Genomic DNA, 20,516 nt, shown 5'->3' with positions numbered 1-20,516 from the left:
CTCCCATGTATTCGACCGCGGTTCACGTCCCAGACCCAGTGGCTTAAAATTCACGCCAGGCATGTGTGCGTGCGTGCCCAGGATCCCAAGAGGAGAATGGAGGAGAAGGGATTGTGGCGTGACCATACCCGCTGGGGGTGATTTCTCGCTTTCTGTCTCTATGTCTCTCTCTGTCTGTCTGGCGAGCGCACGCGCCCTATAACGAAAATCTCTCCAAAAAAAAAAAAGATATTGACAAGTTGTCCCCCAGATAAGTTGTGTTATTTTCCTATTCACACTCAGAAAATTTATTCTTCATCACATCATCACCCACCAAGTGTTGTAATTCTGGCCCATCTGATAGGGTGAAAATAATATCTTATTGTTGTATTTTGCATGTCCTTCATTATGAAAGATGTTGGGCATTTTTCACAGTTTGTCATTGTGTCTCTCCGTGAGTGGCCAGTTTGTGTGCTTTACGTACTCTTCTATTATTTATTTTTCCATCTGATTTGTAAGGGCTTATTATTTATTAAATAATAATTTAGTCCTTTTCTGACATACATGTTGTCATTTTCTTTCCAGTTTATTTTGTATTCCAATCTTCTTCTTGGTATTTTTTGACATGGCCATTTTAATTTTTAGGTAGTCTTGTGTATCTGTAATTTCTTTTGTGACTATTGATGTAATTTTATACGTAGGAAGGTCTCTTCATTCACAAAAAATACTTTAATAATTTTCTCATGTTTTCTCTAAGGGATCTTTTTTAAATATCTGGAATTTATTTGGGAAAAACAACATGGTTTCAAGGATCTAGCCAAAGTACCAACAATACTGATTGAGTTCTCTCCCCACTAACAGGATCAAATTTGCATTTTTAAAGGTCACTCCATGGCTTTGTGGATGTAGATTGGAATGTAAGAGTCTGGTGGAAGGAAAATGCAACACTAGTGATACAAGTGAACATATGATAAAAGTCTGGTTTCTTAGAGCAGTGCCCAGTACACGTGCCATAGCTACTAGATACTTCCTGTCTCTAGGCTGGGAAACCGAAGAGAAGACAATAACATTTGGAGGGTAACATAGAAAGTTTAGTGTAGGATATGCTGAGTTCTAAGTACCTATAAGATATCCAGATGAAATCCAGTTGAAAACTGAAAATAATCCATTTGGTTCTTAGGAGAAAGTTCCTATATGAATATTGTGATTTGGAATCTATATTAGTTTGCTGACGCTGCTATAACAAAGTGATGCCAAGTAATTGACTTAGCAGAATTTGATCATCTCATAGTTCTGGAGGTTAGAATTTTGAAATTAAGGGGTTGGCAGGATTGATTCATTCTGAGGGCTGTGAGGGAAGGATCTGGCTCAGGTGTCTGTCTCTTCTTACCGTGTAACTAGCCACCTTCTCACTATTTACAACATTTTCCTTCTATACATGTCTCTATGTCCAAATTTCCCCTTTATATAAGGACAGAAGTCATACTGAATTAGAGTCTACCTCAATAACCTTCTTGATCTAATTTGATTACCTTTATGAAGACCCTATCTCCAAACAAGGTTGAAGTACTGGGGTCAAGACTTCACCACATGAATTTGGGATAAACACAACTTAGCCCATAATAGAATTTTTAGTATATAGTTGATGCTTTAGAACTGGTGGGGTATTTTTGTCTGACTACTACAATTAGACAATCCTTCTTCCTCTAAACACATAAAAGCATGCCAGTTTCATACATGAGTCTAGGAGCTTTGGGTTCATGGTTAGTGAGGAGTAGGTAATTCAGAAAAAAAAAATGTGAGAGGAGGTGATCTGTATTGTATTTTTTAATCTAAATGTCATAGACTGGAATTGAGCACCTATGGTTAGGGTACAAATGCCAGTCACTTATGAAAACTAGTCATGATACACATTGTGAAACTCTGGACACACGCAGTCCTGCTCTAGGGTCCAGGTGACAAAGTATGGCACAGAGTTGACAGGACTTTTGCACTAACATGTCACTCTGTGGCTCAAGGGCTGGATGCTCAGGACACTGAGGCAGCATCCATGGCACATACACCAGCATTCTCGTAATAGGTTTGCAAAGCACTACTTTTCCAAGCAATTGGGTGGGTGGAAGATGTGGACAAGTAGGAGCAGAGTAGAAGAATACAGTGCATGCCAAATGTTACCAATGCAGCTGCAAAACTTGTTTGTACGAACTTCTGGGGCACATTTCGAGGGAAACCCCTGGGGTACAGCCCCAGAGGGGAGCAAAACTCTTCTTATCTGTATAGGTGCTATTAACCTAAACTTTGATTACTCTAACAACTCAACTCACTTGATGTTTTTAACTATCACAGGCTCGTTTTTAATTCAAAGACACACATACTCATCACAAACCTTGCTCTGCACATTCTTTTAATTGCAAGAACCAGAGATTGCTTAGGAAGAGTGTTTGGACATGGGAAACTTCATCAGTGGGGTGCCCAATACACCCACCATGATGACAAGGATATTTCTACTCTATAAGCTGAGCAAGCAAATGGAACAAATTCCCTAAGTTGTCACATGCGCTGGCTAAATAATAGAGTAGGGTAGCATATCCTAGATGGGATGACAACCTCAGCTAGCTCCACCCAGTTGAATCTGCTATCTGGTGGACCTGGATACTGTATTTCCTGCTGGACAAAACGTAGAGTTCAAAGGCGAGGTTGACAGATCACTGGCCCAAGGAAATAGAGAGTGGCTCGATTCAAAGGGAGGGATTGGCAACAATTTAGAGACAGAATTTAGAGACAGAAATACCAACAATGTCGACTCTAACTTCAGCCTACCCTAAGGCACAGATTTGAGCAATAAGGAAAAATAGTATTTAAAGGCCAGGAATTTGACAAGCCAGACCTAAGGTACCCCACATTTTCCCCCCACTAGAAACACAGGCCAATCACAAGCTACATTCTTGTACCTGTCCCGACCACATGCGACCTTGAATGTGTTGATCTTTCATTGACTATAGGAGGCTCGGGAGTGAAGAGCACACTATTAGCACATACTGAACAACAGCAATAACAGCCTCAACTTGTAAGTGAGCAGAGACTAGGCAGCATGACCAATCCGAGGCTTTTAACTCAGCTAACCTTCACCTTCTACCAAGAAGGATCCAAAAAAGAAATGATTTTGAGGACCCACCTGTGGGTCAGTTCTGGTAAGAGCAACATCATCACTTCGGAAGACTCTGTAAAGCAGACCTATTCACTACAATAATGTGCTAGGTGCTGCCTTGCTTCCCTGAGGACTCTCATCCTTCACACTGAATAAGCACATAACTGCTGAGAATTTGGCCATTGAAAACAGAACGCCTGCTATGCTCTTAACACACAGAAACATCTTTAGATTTTATAGCCAACTCCACATTTGGAAAAGATGATCATTTTATTTTTTTCAAAAGATTTTTTGGCATACTGATGTTTATAAAAATTCTTGAGTGAATTGGGGAACAGGAAGAGGGTATGATAATAACAGAAATACTCTGTATAAGAACTTTTGCTATCTACCCTACTGTTCCCACCGGTTGGTTGACAGGGGAGGGGGGAGGGATGTGCACATGCTTTGTTGGTTTGTTTTTTTTTATAACATGTTCACATGTCACCTGGTAGCTTTGGGAGTCAGAAAAATGATGAACTAGTAAAGCATTAATGTTCACTTTCTGGATATTTCATTCTGTGGTCCTTTTGTAGCTTCTGGGCAGCTCTTATCAAGCAGTGTTTAAGATGATTATTCAAGAAATGGCTGCTCGCAGTGAAGTAGAAGAGGACTTTGACATCCCCTCGACTAAGCTACTGGCAACTGAAAACAGAAAGAAATTGGGAATTTTGTAAGTGACTAGACAGGAGCTACTGACCATGGGTTCAGGTCAGCCAGACCTGGCAGCAGAAGTAGAAACTGGGCACAAGGGAAAAGCATTAAGTCCAAGGCCAAGAAGGTCCCTCGAGTTTAAAGTAGATACAAGCCAGACACAAGGGCAAAGATCCAGGGGTTGGGTGGACAGAATGATCCAAGATTTCAAGAGCAATGAAATCACAAGCATGAGAGACACAGGGTAGGAACAAAGGCAGGCAGTGGCAGAGGGACCACAAACATCTAGAAGCTTCAGACCCCTGGGCCTGTAAGAGAAGTGGCAATGGGACGTCAAGATCCTGAACATCTGCCCAGAAAATTCCCTGGCTTCATCCTAGCCTGGCTAATGCTTGTCTGAGCTTTCTGGAAGAGGGAAGGCCTTGAGAATCGTGGCCATATCCCCTACTTGCAGTAGAAAAGGATATAGTCATGGCAGATCCGTTGCTGACAACAGGTCTTTTTTAGTTGGCAAGGCCCCAAGACACAAAATGTTCCAGAGCTTGTTTGTATATCCATCTCGTGGTGCAGAACTTACTCAGGACATGGAAACCTGCTTTCCTTAGCCGGAGTCCAAAATCTGGCACAGCAAGGTGCCCAAGCCCGTGTGGGCCTTTGGCAACTCTCCAGCAGTGGAATAGGCTGAGGGGGACAGGGCACCCTTCTTAATCACTTTGGTGAGTTCAGACATTCACAAAAGTCAGAAAGAGACTGACTGCCAGTAACTTCTGCTGTGGTCTTAGGAGAGTCCTGGGAAAGAGATTCCTGAGGCTTCTCTAGAGAAGGGGAAGGTAAAACACAGAGAGCAAAACCCAAAGGATCCCCAGGTATTTGGATCAACAAAGACAAAGGCCAAATAACCTCTTGGTGAGTCATCCTACTACCCATGTCCCACTTCTTCCCCTTCTTCCCACTGAAGCCTATAACAGAGGTTAGTTCTAACCTGTCTGCATTCAACAAGTACTTCCTGAGCACTTCCTGTGTGCCAGCCTAAGCTCTGGGGTTACAGTAGAGTGTACCCCAAAGTCTTCCATTGAGGGACTAACTGGTGGGGATTCTACCTATTTGCAAAGATGCAAAAAGCGAAAGAAGGAATTCCCATCCTTTCCCAGGAGGGCCTTGGGTGCCCCTGGCTAGATCCCCTCTCTGGAGTTTAACTCTTGTCTGCATTTGGTATCTTGCTCTCAACCTGATGGATAGACCTCCACACCATCCTGCTCCTTAGTCTTTATTCTTTCACAGATGCCAGAAGGCTAGGTAATTGCTTCAATTTCATCAAAAGTGCTTGCCAATAAAATGAATGACATTTGGTACAAATGGGCCATGAAGTGCTCCTTCTCAAGTTCCCCTCATTGCTTCCAACGTACAACCGTGCGCTATTGCTCTCTGCGGGGTGAACTCGCTTAGCCCCTCCCAGCAAAGGGAGGGATTGTGGGGGCTGTTAATATGCTTTCTTCAAGAAATCTGAACCAAGAACTTAAAACTTGCCATGTCAAAAACTTTTCTCAGATCTGATTAAGCCTGGGAATCTCTCTTCCTGGCACATTCCCTTTCAGGGAGTTCCGATCTGAGAACCAGGTAATAGCAGCTGCCCTGGAGACCGCCCTTGTTTGGAAGTAAAATAGTTCAAGCCATTGAAATGCCAGGATGACTCACTTTGCGTATTAACATGAGACAGGGTAAAGGGCTTGATCATTTTGAAAGGCTGTAACTTAGTGTGACTTTCATGGGAAGTCATTTTTAGTGAGCTTATTTGAAAATTTCCTACTAGATGCAAAGGAGTTTCAAGAGGCTTTGTCCACTTCAGAGACAATGCTGTTTTCCATACTGTTTCCATCAAAACTCTTGCTTAGATTTAGACAAACCATAGAAAATCGAGGTGCATGCATCTAACTCATCTAACTTGTATTTTGACTTCTCTGTCCTGTCTCTAGTCACCAAGAAGATCCTCACTGAGTTTATTTTGAGAGGTTTTGAGATCAGCCAATGCACCCAGGTTGAAGGTCAGCTAGCTGTGAGGACAGAGCACAGAGTCAATACCAGGGGTCATCCCTGTCTTCCTGAGCATTGACTGGGAGGAAAGCTGGGTCAGAAAACAGAGCTATAGGTCCAACTTTCCACCAATGTCAGAGACAGCAGACTCCATACTGCCTACACTGTGGATCATGAATGTAAACATGAATTTGGTCTTGACTCTTAAAGATGATTCATGTTCTTTTCAGGTTGAAGAAAAACTTTGGAAAATACAAGGAAGCTATTCTATGGCTTATGAAGAAACGTGACAGTAAGCACTACTTTGCCATTTTCTAACCACTGGCTGTCTCTCCTTATCACTATCTCCTACCTTCTGCCGTGTACTTTCAAGAAGCAAAAATGCTCTTTCCTTCACTTGAGTACCTACTGGGCTAATAAGGTCCTACTGCCAGAGATAAAATACTGAGTGAGGCTTAAACAGCCTAGACTTATCCCTTGGTGGTAGGAGGTGAGACTAGACAAGAAAGCAGGGAATTGCTATGTAAAATCATTAAGTCTTACCATGGGAAAGGCATGCTAGGGGACCACATAGGAGGGGATCTAACCCAGATTTGTGGGGAAAAGGGGGCCCAGGAAGGCAATATTAATGCAAAATTTAGCAAAGAAATAGCTCCTTTGTCAAGAGGTTGGAGGGATTTGGAATTCAGCTATTAAGATTTCCAAATCATGGAGGTTACCAGATTTCCTAATCATGGAAACCTTGAGTTAAGGGGCTAAGTTACCAGGTTACTTAATTCAAAAACTCAAAACCACAATATGGAATAGCTATCAGATTACTAGATGTAACTAATGTAGAAATAATAATACCCATGGGAGACATAGTTAATCCATCGTGCAGCTTTTTCTCATTGAGCCAGGTCATGAGCCAGGTCATAGCCTCAGATTCCCTCACAAGACAGTGTTTCCTTCTCCCAATGCCATCTTATGTCCCTGGCCTGACTCTAGAGGGATGATTACTGCATTTCACATGTACTTTCTGATTCAAATCAATCTTCATAACCACATGTAGTAGGATAAAGAAACCAATGTTCAGAGAGGCTAAGTGACTTGTCTAAGATTACCTAGTCATTAAGTGGAAACGCCACATTCATAACAAAACCTCTCAGGCCAAATTCAAGACTATTCACTGCCGGGACCAGCTCGGCATGAACACGTTTCTCTGAGTGGGGAAGGCTGTGGATTAGAAATAGACGCAATAACAAACACACAAAGACACACAAGTAAAGAAAAACGAGGATTGGGTGGGCACAGCTTCTCTGATGGAGAAGTTGTGACCAGAACCAACCTCAGGTTTATTTTTTTAAAGGGCAGAAAATGGGGGAAGGGGGAAAATGGGTTGCAAAAGGAATGGGAAAGAAAGAAGGAAGTGGAATGCAAAGAGAATAAGGGAGGAATGCAAAGCCAGTTGTTTTTTATGTAAATCGTCTGAAGATGTGAAAATGACTGGCGCCATATAATTTCTCTGATCTTTTTGGAGGACAATCTGATAAACACATGTGACTTCCTTTAGCCCAGTACTGGGCAGTATGGGGTATTGGGTATCAACAACAGGAAGACAACCATTGACAACAGGCAGATACTGCTTTCGTATGTAGATGTTTCTCAATAGCCCTGCTAGAGTAGCTTATGGAAGTGCATTTCTGCATGTGTCTACAGGCCACATGTTTTAATCACATGTTTTCAGATTGGCTGATCTCCACAATCCACCTGGCATGTTCATGGACCAATAAAAGGCCAATGTGTTTGGAGAAAAAGCGGTGTGAGGATGGGGAGCGATGTCTAAGTCTAGGTCTAAGGTCCTCATTAGAGCCAGGGGGTAGGGAGAGGAGGAATTTCCTCCTTCAATTACCAAAATACAAAGGCTTTGCCTACCACCAGACCCACACAGTGTGGTACCCCATGAACAAGGAAGGGGATTCAGATTTTCAGCCCCACCAAAAACACAGCAAATGTTCTTTGTACTTACTATGTCATGCTTTCTACTGCTTGTGTTCTCTTCCCTTTCGACCATAAATGCCCGCATCCTTTTAACTGGACACTTTAGCAAGGCACACAGTAGGCACTCACTGAGTGTTTCTTGAATGGATGCATGGTTTTCCTCGCCTTGGAGGAAAGAAAGGCCTTTGATGACCCTCTACTGCCATATGCCCAAAGTAGGACTTCCAGCTGGAAAATAAAATTTGTTAAAAAGCCAGTGGCCACATTCCCCTTACCTCTCCCACAACCACCCCACCTACTCCCTACATCTCTGGACAATTAAAGTCTAATAGACTTGAACTTTTTATAAAGAAACATAATATTCTAGGCCACTCAGAGCTCTCTAACTGACTTCCCTCTAACCTGGCTAGACTCGCAGGACTCTAAGGTGTTGGACTCACAAATGGCTGATTGCAGTTCGAGTCTCAGACCTGGCAACTTGAAACGCACCGGGCACATGTGCCTGTGTCCCCAAAAGCCCAAGAGGCATATGGAAGAGAAGGGATTGTAGGGTGGGCATCATCCCAGGGAGTGATTTCTCCCTTTCAGTCTCTCTCTGTCTCTCCAGCGAGCTTCCATGCCCTATGGCAAAAAAATCTCAAGAACTAAAAGAAAAAACTGCTTTGAATTAGATGTGAAGCAAACATACAAAAAGATTGGGAGATGGTGCCAATCCCATGACCCTGTGGTTAAGAAAGCTGGATCCCACATCTTCAACCCCACAATTGAAATCCCATCCCCAGTAGCTTGAAAAGCATGATAGGTACCAGTTATATTTCAGAAGGGCTCCCATCTTTTACTGCTGCCTATATTATAATCATTATCATTATAATTTTTTGCTAAATTGTTGATCCTGAAAGGATAGAGAAATAGAGAAGGTATTGTAGTGTTACTGAACCCCATTGAGGGGGGTACGTTCTCTCTCTCCCTTTCTCTGTCTTTCTGTATCTTTCTGATGAATGCACATACCCTTCAGTTTATAAACCCCCTCAAAACAATTGGGAAGTGTATTGAATGTATATACTATAGTATGTAGGTCCTTCCCTAATAAATTAGAATTCATGTAAAAACATCAATAACACGGTGAATGTATAAATAAACTGGAGTACATTCATACAATGGAATATTACTTACCCCTAAAATAAAAGAGCTATCAAACTAGAAAAAAAAGCAGTGAGTAACCTTAAGTGAATATTAGTAAATATTATTAAATGAAAGTAGCCAATCTTAAGCCAATCTGTGTGTGTGTGTATATATATATATATATACATGTGTGTATATATATATACATGTGTGTATATATACACACACACACACACACACACACATACACATATATATATGATTCTGTATTCAGATAAGTTAGAAACTGTCAAAAATTTTAAGTAATAGGAGCCAGCAAGTAGCTTGGTGGTTAAAGTGCTGGACTCCAGTTCAAATTCTGGACCTGGCAGCTTGGAAGTCCCACTAGGTGCATGTGCACATGAGCCCATGTCTCAAGAGGAGAATAGAGAAGGAATTGCGGCATGACCATCAACCGTGGGGGTGATTTCTCACTTTCCCTTTCACTGTCTCTCTCTCTCTCTTTCATTCTAGTGAGCACATGTACCCTATGGCAAAACCTTAAAAAAGAGAGAGAGAGAGAACAAAAATTAAAATAATAAATAATGAACTATGGGTATATATGAAAAAAAAAAATGATCGCACGACTTAACCCCCATCATCAGACCTACATTCAAAGGAAAAACCTTCCCTTACATTTTCTTTTTACCATGCCAGAGAGAAAGAAAAAGCAAGAAAATCCCCCCTTCCCCAAAGGGCATAGTCAAATCACAAGCCCATCTCCATTTCTTCTTTCGGGATTTTGGGTGCACACACATGCATACACGTGGTGAGTTTTTCAAGCTGCCAGGTCCAGGACTTGAACCACACAATCAACTATGTGGGATCCAACCACCTAATTACCACACCATGGGTGGACCCATTGCCCTATGCTTTAAGTGGGATGTTAATATGCATTTATGTTTTAACTTAAAGCAACATGTTTAAGGCATGTTTCCTTTTTCTGACCCTCAGCTTAGCCTATCTTTGCAATTAGTAGCCGTTCTTCCTGTTGAATGAGCGCTCCATACTGTAGTTGGTATATTACTCCACATCTCGATCATCATACACAGCATTAAGCACTGAGCTGGCACACAGCAGGCCCTTGGTAAATATGTGTTGAGTAAATGATTTATAAACAACAACAAACAGAGCTGTCATTTCAATCCTTATGTTTCTTGCTTCCAAGGCCTTGTTTTTTCTACGACCGGCAGCCTTTCTTTCTTGGGGAAAAATGGCTGACCTCTCAAATCCTCAGGCTCCCTTTCATGCCTTGAGAGAGCTAATTCTAAGTTTTCTTTCTCTTTTCCACCAGAAGCTTATTCAATTTCATCCCTAATTGGCAGGTCACAGGACGACAGATATGTCCTCCACTGTTACATTTCATTTATTGACTCAACCACCAGAAGAACAGAAGTCTGAGACAGAAGAAATCACAAAGCCTCGTCGCCGTATTGCTCGTCCTAAGAAGAAAACAGAAAAATTAGAAGTAGATATGGAATGGATAAATAAAAAGACAAAGGTAAGTGTGGTGGGGCATTGGTGTTTTTCCTTTGCGTAGAATCTGTATACAATATGAATTCAAATAAGAAAAACGTGCCCAGTATGTAGAGGTACAGCTGAGTGTGGAGATTACTGGCAGATTAACTAGGTATTTTACTAAAATATATTGGGAATCTTCTACCTTCAGGGCCTATAAGAGGCAACTAAATAGGTGTAAGAAGAATAAAGGAAATAAATACTATAGGATATAGGTTCCTCCTTAATAAATTAGAATGCATGTAAAAAAATGATTTATATGATGATTTATACAATCACATGGTGAATGTATAAATAAATTGCAGTACATTCATACAATGGAATATTACTTACCACCAAAAAGAAATGAGCTGTCTAACCAGAAAAAAACACTCAATAACCTTAAGTGAACATTATTAAATGAAAGAAGCAAATTTTAAAAGGCTACATATGAGTGCCAACAATGGTACAACAGGAACTCTGATGTTCTGTGAGGAAATCCACATGAGAAGATTCTCAGTCTGTGTACAGAGACCTCCGTGAGTATCCCAGGAACACATATACCCATGACCAGGGCTGGCTAAAGGCTGGGGGTGGATTGTGGCATCAGGACTCTGCTAGGAGTACTGTCTCTCTCTCTCTCTCTCTCTCTCTCTCTCTCTCTATTTCTCTTGCTCAGGAAAGAAAGAAATTAACTTTTTTTTGGGGGGGAGGTTTTTGCTATAGGGTGTGTGCATTTGCCAGAAAGACAGAGAGAGACAGAAAGTAAGAAATCACCCCCCAGGGGAGATGGCCACGCCACAATCCCTTCTCCATTCTCCTCTTGGGTTCTTGGGCATGCATGCACACACACCCGGCATGACTTTAAGCCATCAGGTCCGTGACTTGAGCCACGATCAACTGTGTGGGAATCTAGTGACATAACCATTATGCCATCTGTTGGTCCCGAAAAAAATAAACTTTAAAAAAATAAATAAATAAGACTATGTACTATACGATCCCAAACAAGAAAAGGCCAAACTATGGAAACAATGAAAGGATCAGCGATTGCCAGGGATTCATGGGGAAGGAAGGATGAATAGGTGGAGCACAGAGAGTTTTTAGGGCAATGAAACTATTCTGCCTGACACCGTAATGGTGAATACCTGTCATTACACATTTGTCAAAACTCACCGAAGGTACACCACCAAGAGTGAACCCAAATGTAAACCGTGGGTTTGGGAAGATGGTGTAGGTTCATTACTTGTAGCAAATGTTCCACCCTGGTGGGAAATGTTGATAGCTGTGGAGGTTGCACATGTGTGGAGCAGGGGTTATGTGGGAATCTGTACTTCCCACTCAATTTGCTGTGATTGCTCTAAAAAATGGAAGCTATTAAAAAATCAATCACATGGTATATTTATAAAGACTAATGCCATAAAATCATATGAAAACTGGTCTCGACATGTTAGCATCATTGCGAGTAAGCTAATGACACTGTCTGAAGCTCAGAACAGAGGCATTAATGTGGCAAATATGCAATGTGATAGACATTATGCCTTCAGTAAATATGTGCCTATAACACACTTTACCCCAGGCTCCCCTCTACGTGCCGGAAATACAGGCATAAACAAAACAAAGCTTTTGTTCTCATGGAGCTTATGTTCCCATGGAGAACCCTTCTAAAAATAAGGGCTCCTCCCCTAATAAATTGGAATTCACATAAAAAAAATCTTACAAAAGATTTATAGAAAGCTTACTTATAAAAAAGTACTATTTAATGCTTGGTCAACTGTCATTAGATGCCATGAGAAAAAAGCTGTGTAAGAGACCTTGCATTCATTGAACTGAGAGAACAGCAATCAGAAGGCTGGTTGGGCCAAGTGCCATTAAGACCAAATAGATAGCTGTGAGCGAGTGAAAGAGGAGCAGGGAATTTATCTTGGGTGCCCAGGTCAAGTAGAGCTATTGTCTCAAGGACACAAAGCTTGTATTAGGATAATGCTTGTTAGCTGCTGAGATAAATGCTTCCCATTGCCTAATTAAGCCAAGTGGTTTAATAAATAGTCACGTAGTTGTTGCTCCTGTCGTGTCTATTTTGAGCCTTGTGGCTCTACTGAGCGGCTCTGCTCCCAAGTGGGTCTGGGTTCTAGGCCTTTCATCATGAGTCTCTACCATCTTGGAGTTCTTTGGGTATAGATGAAAGCACAGAAAGTGAAAGCCAGGGTCCAGACTTAATGCCATTGACCAGAGTGAGTCAATATGACCTCAGCCAGCTGCAAGAGGCTGGGAAAGGTAGTCCTGCTGTGTGTCAAGGGGGTAACGAAACAGTTTGCTCTAAGAGGAAAGGCGACCCAACATCTTACTGTGATGAGGTGGCTTTGTTTGTGGCAAAGGTGGAAGAAAATAAGAAACTGACACTGTTAATCAAGATGTAGACTCCTGTGGCCTCCAGACAGGGAACAGGAAGTGTGGTACCCCTTCACTCCTGTGCCTGCGCATTAATGAAAATCCATGGGACCAGTCAGAACCCCTAAGGACAGAAGGGTTTATAGTGCCTATAACACACTATAACCCAGGCTCTCCTCTAGGTGCCGGAAATACAGGAGTAAACAAAACAAAGTCTTTGTTCTCATGGAGCACACGTTGCAATGGAGAACCCTTATAAAAATAAAGGCTCCTCCTCTAATAAATTGGAATTCATATAAAAAATCTTACAAAAGATTTATATAAGTCTTACTTATAAAAAGGTACTATCCTAGGTCAATTGTCATTAGATGCCATGAGAAAAATGCTGCATAAGGGTTTTAACAGACAATGCTGTAGGTTTTGTTAAGGCCACATTTAGGATCTTCAGCATTCTCTTCCAACAAATTAAAGAAGGCTTTCTTGGTTTCTCAATCCAATTAGAGTAGTTAACTCCATATTCTTCCCACACTCCATGGTCTGTCCTGCCTGAGAGCTTTTACTCCTGCTGCATGTGCCCCCCACCAGCTTAAATGTCCTCCCCACAGCAAAAGAAAAGTTCTCACCAAGATCTTTGAGCAGAGGATCCTTCCTAACCCATCCTTCAGATTGGGAAGCACCAGCGAGCTGTGACCGGGAGTGGGACATTTGTTTGTCTTGGTGTGTTTGTTTTACAAATGGGCAATAAATTTCCAAGTCCTTAGCTAAGTCAAGTAGCGCTGTTTATAATCCAGCCCCACAGCCCAGGGTCCAACAGCCCCACAGCAGCCAAGGAGCACTTAGATGCAGCTCCCCCACAGCACAGGTCCTTGCTGTGAGCCAGTGTAGGCAGAAGGAACGATCAGAGACACAGCGGGGGACCAACAGTTAGTGTAACGGCTATGTCACTGGACTCCTATGTGGTCAAACGAGGTTCGAGGCCCCGACCCAGTGGCTTAAACTCACACCGGGCACGTGTGCGTGCATTCCCAAGATCCTGAGAGAAGAGTGGAGGAGAAGGGATTGCGGCGCGGCCATCCCCCCTGGGGGGTGATTTCTCACTTTCTGTCTCTGTCTTTCTGGTGAGTGCACTCGCCCTGTAGCAAAAAAAATCTCTCAAAAAAATAAAATTAAATTAAAAAAAGAGAGAGAGAGAGAGACAGTGGCTTTTTTCTTAATCATTAGTTCGTAGCCTCATACTAGGTCCCCAAGCAAATGGTGATGAGTTTCAGACTTTTAAAATGGCCATTTATTTTATATTAGGTCATCAGGAAAGTCATGAGGTATTTTTCTGTTTTTCTGTGCAAAAATGCGGCATGACTTTCCCAGAGACCCAGTATTTCCCAGTGAGAGAAAATGTGCCAACTCCACCTTTGCAACAGAGATTTTGCTCTGCCCCGGGTCCTTATCATAAAAAAATAAATTAATACATATCATTACATGACAAGCAAATTTAACAAGACACCCTCTCAAGAAGAAAAGCTCTCAAGAAAGTCTGTCTTTGGGTGGCTTTTAAAAATAGAACCTGAAATACAAATAAATGCTTTCATAAGAAATACATAGATACTGCCTATAGGGCACCAGGACAGACCTAACATAGGCGTCTTTACTAAGCACTTTTTAACCTAAGTATCCATCAAAAGATGAATCCATTTAAAAATGTGATATATATGCCCAGTGGAATACTACTCAGATTTTAAAAAGAAGGCAATCTGACATTGCACAACATAGATAAACATGGAGGACATTGCTAGGCACGGAAGAAAATATCCACATCATCTCACTTACATGTGAAATCTAAAAATGTTGACGTCACAAAAGCAGAGAGTAGCCAGAGACTTGGGAGGAAGGGGAATGGGAAGATATTGCTCACAGAATAAGCAATTTCGGTTAAACAGGAGTAAATTCAAGAGCTCTGTTGTACATTCTGGTGTCTAGAGTTAAAAATAATATTTGTATACTTGAAAATTACTGAGAGAGATTTTAAGTGTTCTCACCACAAAACAGTAAGGATGCAAGGCGATGCGTAACTTAAATAGCGTCATTAGCCATTCCATAGTGTTACATATAGCAAAACATCATGCTAAATATCATAAATAAGTACGGTTTTTAGTTGCCAATAAAATTAATTAAAAAAAAAAGTACTTTTCTGGATTTAAAAACAAAAACAAAGATAAGAGCAGTGATTTGTAGACTAAATGTTGGTGGTGACCAGAAGCTTAATGATTGATGGTAGCGTCATGTGCAGCTCAGGGACCAGATTGCTAAAGTCTGACCCTTTGCTTACTTGGGGCTAATGATATTTCTTACTTTGTAGGGTCCTTGTATTGTAGAAGCAAAGATATTTCTAGTAAAGTGTTCGGTATAAGAGGGAGCGTTTAGATTTGTCATGTAATCATCATCAGGTCTTGATGTCACCCTCCACCAGCCTCCACCCCAGGCTCCTGGATATTTAAAGGCAGTGCCTATGGCCCCCTCAGGCAGCTTCTCCTCAAAGAAGGCCTCATGTCTTTATCTTACCTTGGATTTTGGCACTGTGGTGTAATCTTTCTTTGAACAAAGGATTCTTCAACTGTTCACAATAGTCTGAGGGGCAGACAGTGGCACAGCAGGAAAACAATACACTCTGCGAGGATGATCCACATGGGAAGGTTCCAGGTTCACATCTGAAGATCTCCCTGACTGTACCTGGTATATGTGTACCCATAGTCTGGAGCTGGCTGAAGCTGGAAGTGGAGCACAACATAAGGCCCTATTCAGGGGCCCGCCAGTGGCCTGGTGGTTAAGAGCACTGGAATCCCACATGGTCAACAATGGTTTGAGTCCCAGACCAGGTGGCTTCCTTTCTCACTTTCCCTATCTCTCTCTCACTCTGTCCCTCTCTGGTCAAATTAAAATAAATAAGTAAATAAATAAATAAATAAATAAAGTTAAATAAAATAATTTTTGAGGAAAAAAAGACCTTGTTGAGGAGTTCTCTCTCTCTCCTGCTTTCTTTCTTTGTCTCTCTCACTTTCTCATGGAAGAGAAAAACAAATAAACTTAAAAAAAATACTTGATCTGGAAACCAGCAGTTAGCGTAATGGCTGTGTCGCTGGACTCCCACACAGTCGACCGCGGTTCACGTCCCAGACCCGGTGGCTTAAAACTCACGCCGGGCACGTGTGCGAGTGTGCCCAAGATCCTGAGAAGAGAATGGAGGAGAAGGGATTACGGCGTGACCATCTCCCATGGTGGGTGATTTCTCACGTTCTGTCTCTCTGTCTCTCTCTCTCTGTCTGGCGAGCACACATGCCCTATAGCAAAAACCTCTCCAAAAAAGTAAAAAAAAACAATACTTGATCTGGAGGTGAAATCATCAGTTAAAAAGAAACGCCAACAGTTTAAAAAGATAGTTTAAGTCCATCCAACAGCTGCTGTGTCCACCTTGAGCCCATCCTCTGCTCCCAGGTGCAACTGGCAGTGCAGCACCGCATCCACATGCTGCTGTCAGGGGTGAGAGCCTGTGCTTACGTAAGAAATCTGGCCTTACTGCAGACACTGAAGCAAAAGTCAAACAACTATTTTTCTGGAACAGGAAGAAAACTCATGCATCATTAGCTGACTAACAAACATATCAGAAGAATATGGCTGCACGAATACCAGAATCTCATCAGATTAAACAATTTAAGGAATTTTTTTTTTTTTTAAAGAAAAGGAGTTTTTTGCTACAGGGTGCGTGCACTCACCAGAAAGACAAAGAGAGGCGGAGAGACAGAAAGCAAGAAATCACCCCCAGGGGTGATTTGTGGGGAGATGGCCACGCCGCAATCCCTTCTACTCCATTCTCCTCTCGGGATCTTGGGCACACACGTACACACACCTAGCGTGAGTTTAAACCACCGGGTCCAGGACTCACACCATGGTCGATTACATGGGAGTCCAGCGACATAGCCATTACACCAACTGTTGGTCCCCAACAACTTCAGGAATTTCTTAGAACCTACAGTAAACTTACAGAAACCTGCTTTTTGGACTGTGTTAAAGATGTCACAAAAAGAGAAGTAAAACCTGAAAACATCAGCTCTTCAGTACATTGCGTAGAGTAATAGCTGCTAAATAGGAAAGAACCACAAATGTTTTAGTAAGTTGAAGGCACACTAGAAATACTCTATTTCTTACTGCAGCTCTTTTCAGAGTCACACTTATTGAGAATGAATTTGAAATTGTTGGGGCGTGGTGGCGCCCGCCCTATGGCAAAAATCTATGGAAAATGAATTTGAAATTGTTAAACTGCATTCTAAAATCCCTATCAGGATGTAACATGAGCCAACAAAATTTATGTTAAAATTGCCCTGATTCATTAAAAAAAGAAGTATATTAAAATAAATGCTATATACCTTAAAGATATATGTGATTAAATGTAATATAAAAAATAATAATAATAAAAGTGTTATTCAACTTGTAATTAAATGGAATTATTCATTCATGATTTTTAAGAACTGTTATATGAAAAAATTATAATTAAACTAAAAAAAAGAAATATATTTAAATGATGCAAAAACTATCTGTGAAATCTCAGGACTATCATCTTCAGCAATGAAGACCTGGCAACCAAAATAGGACTCCTTGGCCACCATGACTGCTAAGTCCTGATGAATGGACTTGCCATTTCTTCTTAAGTTTCCTTATTTTTTTCTTCCATGAGAGAGAGAGAGAGAGGTATCCCCAACAGGATTTTCATACTGTGATCCAAAGTCAGCCTCGGGAAGCCTGGATCACAGGCACACATCCAATGTCCAGCAAGTAGAAGAAAACCTCCCATCATAGACCCAGACCTTCCCATGTGGGTCCAGTTGTATTAACTGAAACTTTATATTCAAGTTGCATTATCACTGTGTCACTATCTGGCCCCTAGATGGACTTTCAATAAAAAATTCGCTACAGCTGTTGCACTATATATAAGCTCCATCTGATAAAACCCCCTGAAGGCATACCCACCATGTGAAGCTGTCAAACAGTTTGACAAATGGAAACCACTGGAGAAACGAAATTGCTGTTTACCTAGAATAATCAAAATAGTAGGTCTTAGTTTCAATGAAAATTATTGGATGCAACATTTGTTGAGGCCTTAAGATTTTAGCAGCTTAGCCACTTAATTAAAATAATAAACCATTGTTCCTTTTAAAAAAATGAAAATAAAAATGGTTTGAAAATCACTGATCTGACTTCTAGTTAGATTAATGTGGGATATTAGATGACCTGAAAATCTTTCCTGCTACAGACACCTGAGAATTGAGATAAAACATAAGCACATCCTTTTAAACACAGAGAATGTATAGTAAGGGAAATAACCAATACCAGACACAAGAGAAAATTATAAAATCATAAGATGAGAGTGTGAGCCAGGGTAGGTGAGGGGTGCATGTATGATGGAGAAGTACAATTATGTGTCTTGACAACTCAGGGGCTTGGATTTTTAACGCCAACGTGGGAACAGGAGACCATCAAAGGACGTACATTCTTTTCAAGTATCCACAAAACAACTGCAATGATTGATCATGTTAGGCCACAAAGCAAATAGCAAACACGAAAGAGCCAATATATAGACTATGCTCTTTCTCCCCAGTTCACTTTCACTAGTAATAGTAACAACATAACCGAAAGCATTTTATCCATTGGCAAATATAAGAACACTGTTACAAATAACCTGTTAAAAACAAAATCATATTGGAAATTTGAAAATATTTAGAAGGCAGTCAAAATTTTTAAAAATCAACATTTTTAAGAAACAGTTAAAACAAGATTTTACAGTTTTTGTCTTGGTCTGTTTTGTGCTGCTATAACAGAATACTATGGACTGGGTAATTTATAATGAACAGAAATATATTGGTTCTGAAAGTTGGGAAGACCAAGATCTAGGGGCCACATCTGGTGAGAAGCTTCTTATTACATCATCCATGGTAGAAGGGCAAAGAGAAGGCAAGAGAGAGCAAGAGATGGAATGCTAAGCTTCAAGTCCTCTTATAACTGGCATTAAACCATTCATGAGTTTGGAGTCCTCATGACCTGAACATGAGGGCCCATCTCTCAACACCGTTGCATTGGGTATTAAATTTACAGCACATGCTTTTGGGAGAACACATTCAAATCATACCAATTTTAAATACTTTTATTAAAAAAGAAGCCCGGCCCCTGTGATGTAGTTAATAGCATACCATACTGCAAGGCCGGAAGCCACAAGCCAACCACGGTTTGAGCCCTCGGCTCAGTTAACCTGCAAACATGCCAGGCACACATACACTTGACCAGGATCCTGGTGGGCTGGAGGACTGGAGGACAGGGATCGCGGCATGACTGACCTCTGCAGAGGGTCTCTTTGTCCTATTCTCTTTCTTGTGCATGTGCACACTTTTGATCATGAATTTTTTTAAACTAAATAAAGAAGAAAAGAGGAGAAAGATTGTGGAGAAGAAGAAAGACAAAAATTTTAAAATATATAAATGAGCCTTCAAGTCAAGGAATTAAAAAAATAAAATAGAATAACACAGCCTATGAAAGTAGAAGGATATGAATGATAGATGACTTAGGGGGCCAGCAGGTGGTGTGGTGGTTAAAAGGTGGTGTGGACTCCCACATGGCCAACCACGGTTCAAGTCCCAGACCTGGCAGCTTGCTCATCCCCGACATGCCGGCTTGCTTTCTCTCTCTCTCTCTCTCTCTCTCTCTCTCTCTCTCTCTCTCTCTCTCTCTCTCTCTCCCTCTGGTCAAGTTAAAATCAATCAATAAATAAAGTTAAATAAAATACTTATTTGAAAAAAAACTTTTGACTTAAACTTTATTTTTTTAAGAGAGATTTTTGCTACAGAGCACATGTGCTCACCAGAAAGAAAGAAAGAGAGAGACAGAAAGCAAGAAATCATCCCCGGGGGGATGGCCACTGCAATCACTTTTCCTCCACTCTCCTCTCAGAATATTGAGCATGCACACACCCAGTGTGAGTTTTAATTCACCAGGTCTAGAACTTGAGCCACAGTCGATCATATGGAGGTCCAGCAATGTAACCATTGCACCATCTGCTAATCTCAACTTAAACTCTTTATGAAAATAAATTTGAAAATTTATATAAAATGAACAACTTCCTAGAAAAATATAAGTCACTGAAACTGATACAAGAAAAAGAATTAAAAACATGAATATACCAATTATTGGGTTGAATTGTGTCCCCTCTAAGAGATGTACTGGAGTCCTAACCCTTAGTGCCTCAGAATGTGACCTTATGTGGAAACAGGCTCTTGGAAGATGGAACTTGTTACAATACAACTAGTGTCTTTATAAGAAGACAGCAGTGTGAAAATACAGAGACCACATATGAAGAAGGGAACAAAGACGGAGTGGCACATGCGTCTACAAGCTAGGGATCTTGTAGCCAAACCAAGAATACATGATGTCAAGTATCACTTCTATCACCAAAAAGCGAGGAAAGAAGCATGAAAGAGATTCTTCCTCAAAGTCTCCAGAAGGAACCAACCCTGCTGACACCTTGATTTCAGACTTCTGCCTCCAGGGGTCAAGAAATACATTTCTGTAGTTTTAAGCTACTCAGTTTATGGGATTTTGCTAC

The 20,516-nt window shown here is 41.2% G+C and overlaps 1 protein-coding gene across 3 annotated transcripts in view; it reads left to right on the top strand.

Annotated features, from left to right (window-relative positions):
• ERICH6B (glutamate rich 6B) overlaps positions 1-20,516 on the top strand; it is a 61,285-nt gene that overhangs the window by 29,892 nt on the left and 10,877 nt on the right. For all 3 annotated transcript variants that reach the window (XM_027767435.1, XM_006166526.2, XM_006166525.2), the window contains exons 7-9: positions 3,703-3,839; positions 6,082-6,143; positions 10,318-10,493. In XM_027767435.1, coding sequence (XP_027623236.1) covers positions 3,703-3,839; positions 6,082-6,143; positions 10,318-10,493 — 375 coding nt within the window. The remainder of the gene's footprint in view (positions 1-3,702; positions 3,840-6,081; positions 6,144-10,317; positions 10,494-20,516) is intronic.

The sequence above is a fragment of the Tupaia chinensis genome, unplaced genomic scaffold (assembly GCF_000334495.1).
Source record: "Tupaia chinensis unplaced genomic scaffold, TupChi_1.0 Scaffold144262_1, whole genome shotgun sequence".
Taxonomy (NCBI): Eukaryota; Metazoa; Chordata; class Mammalia; order Scandentia; family Tupaiidae; genus Tupaia; species Tupaia belangeri.
The sequence above is the reverse complement of the archived record's forward strand: the minus strand, read 5'-3'. Positions and strand labels throughout refer to the sequence as shown.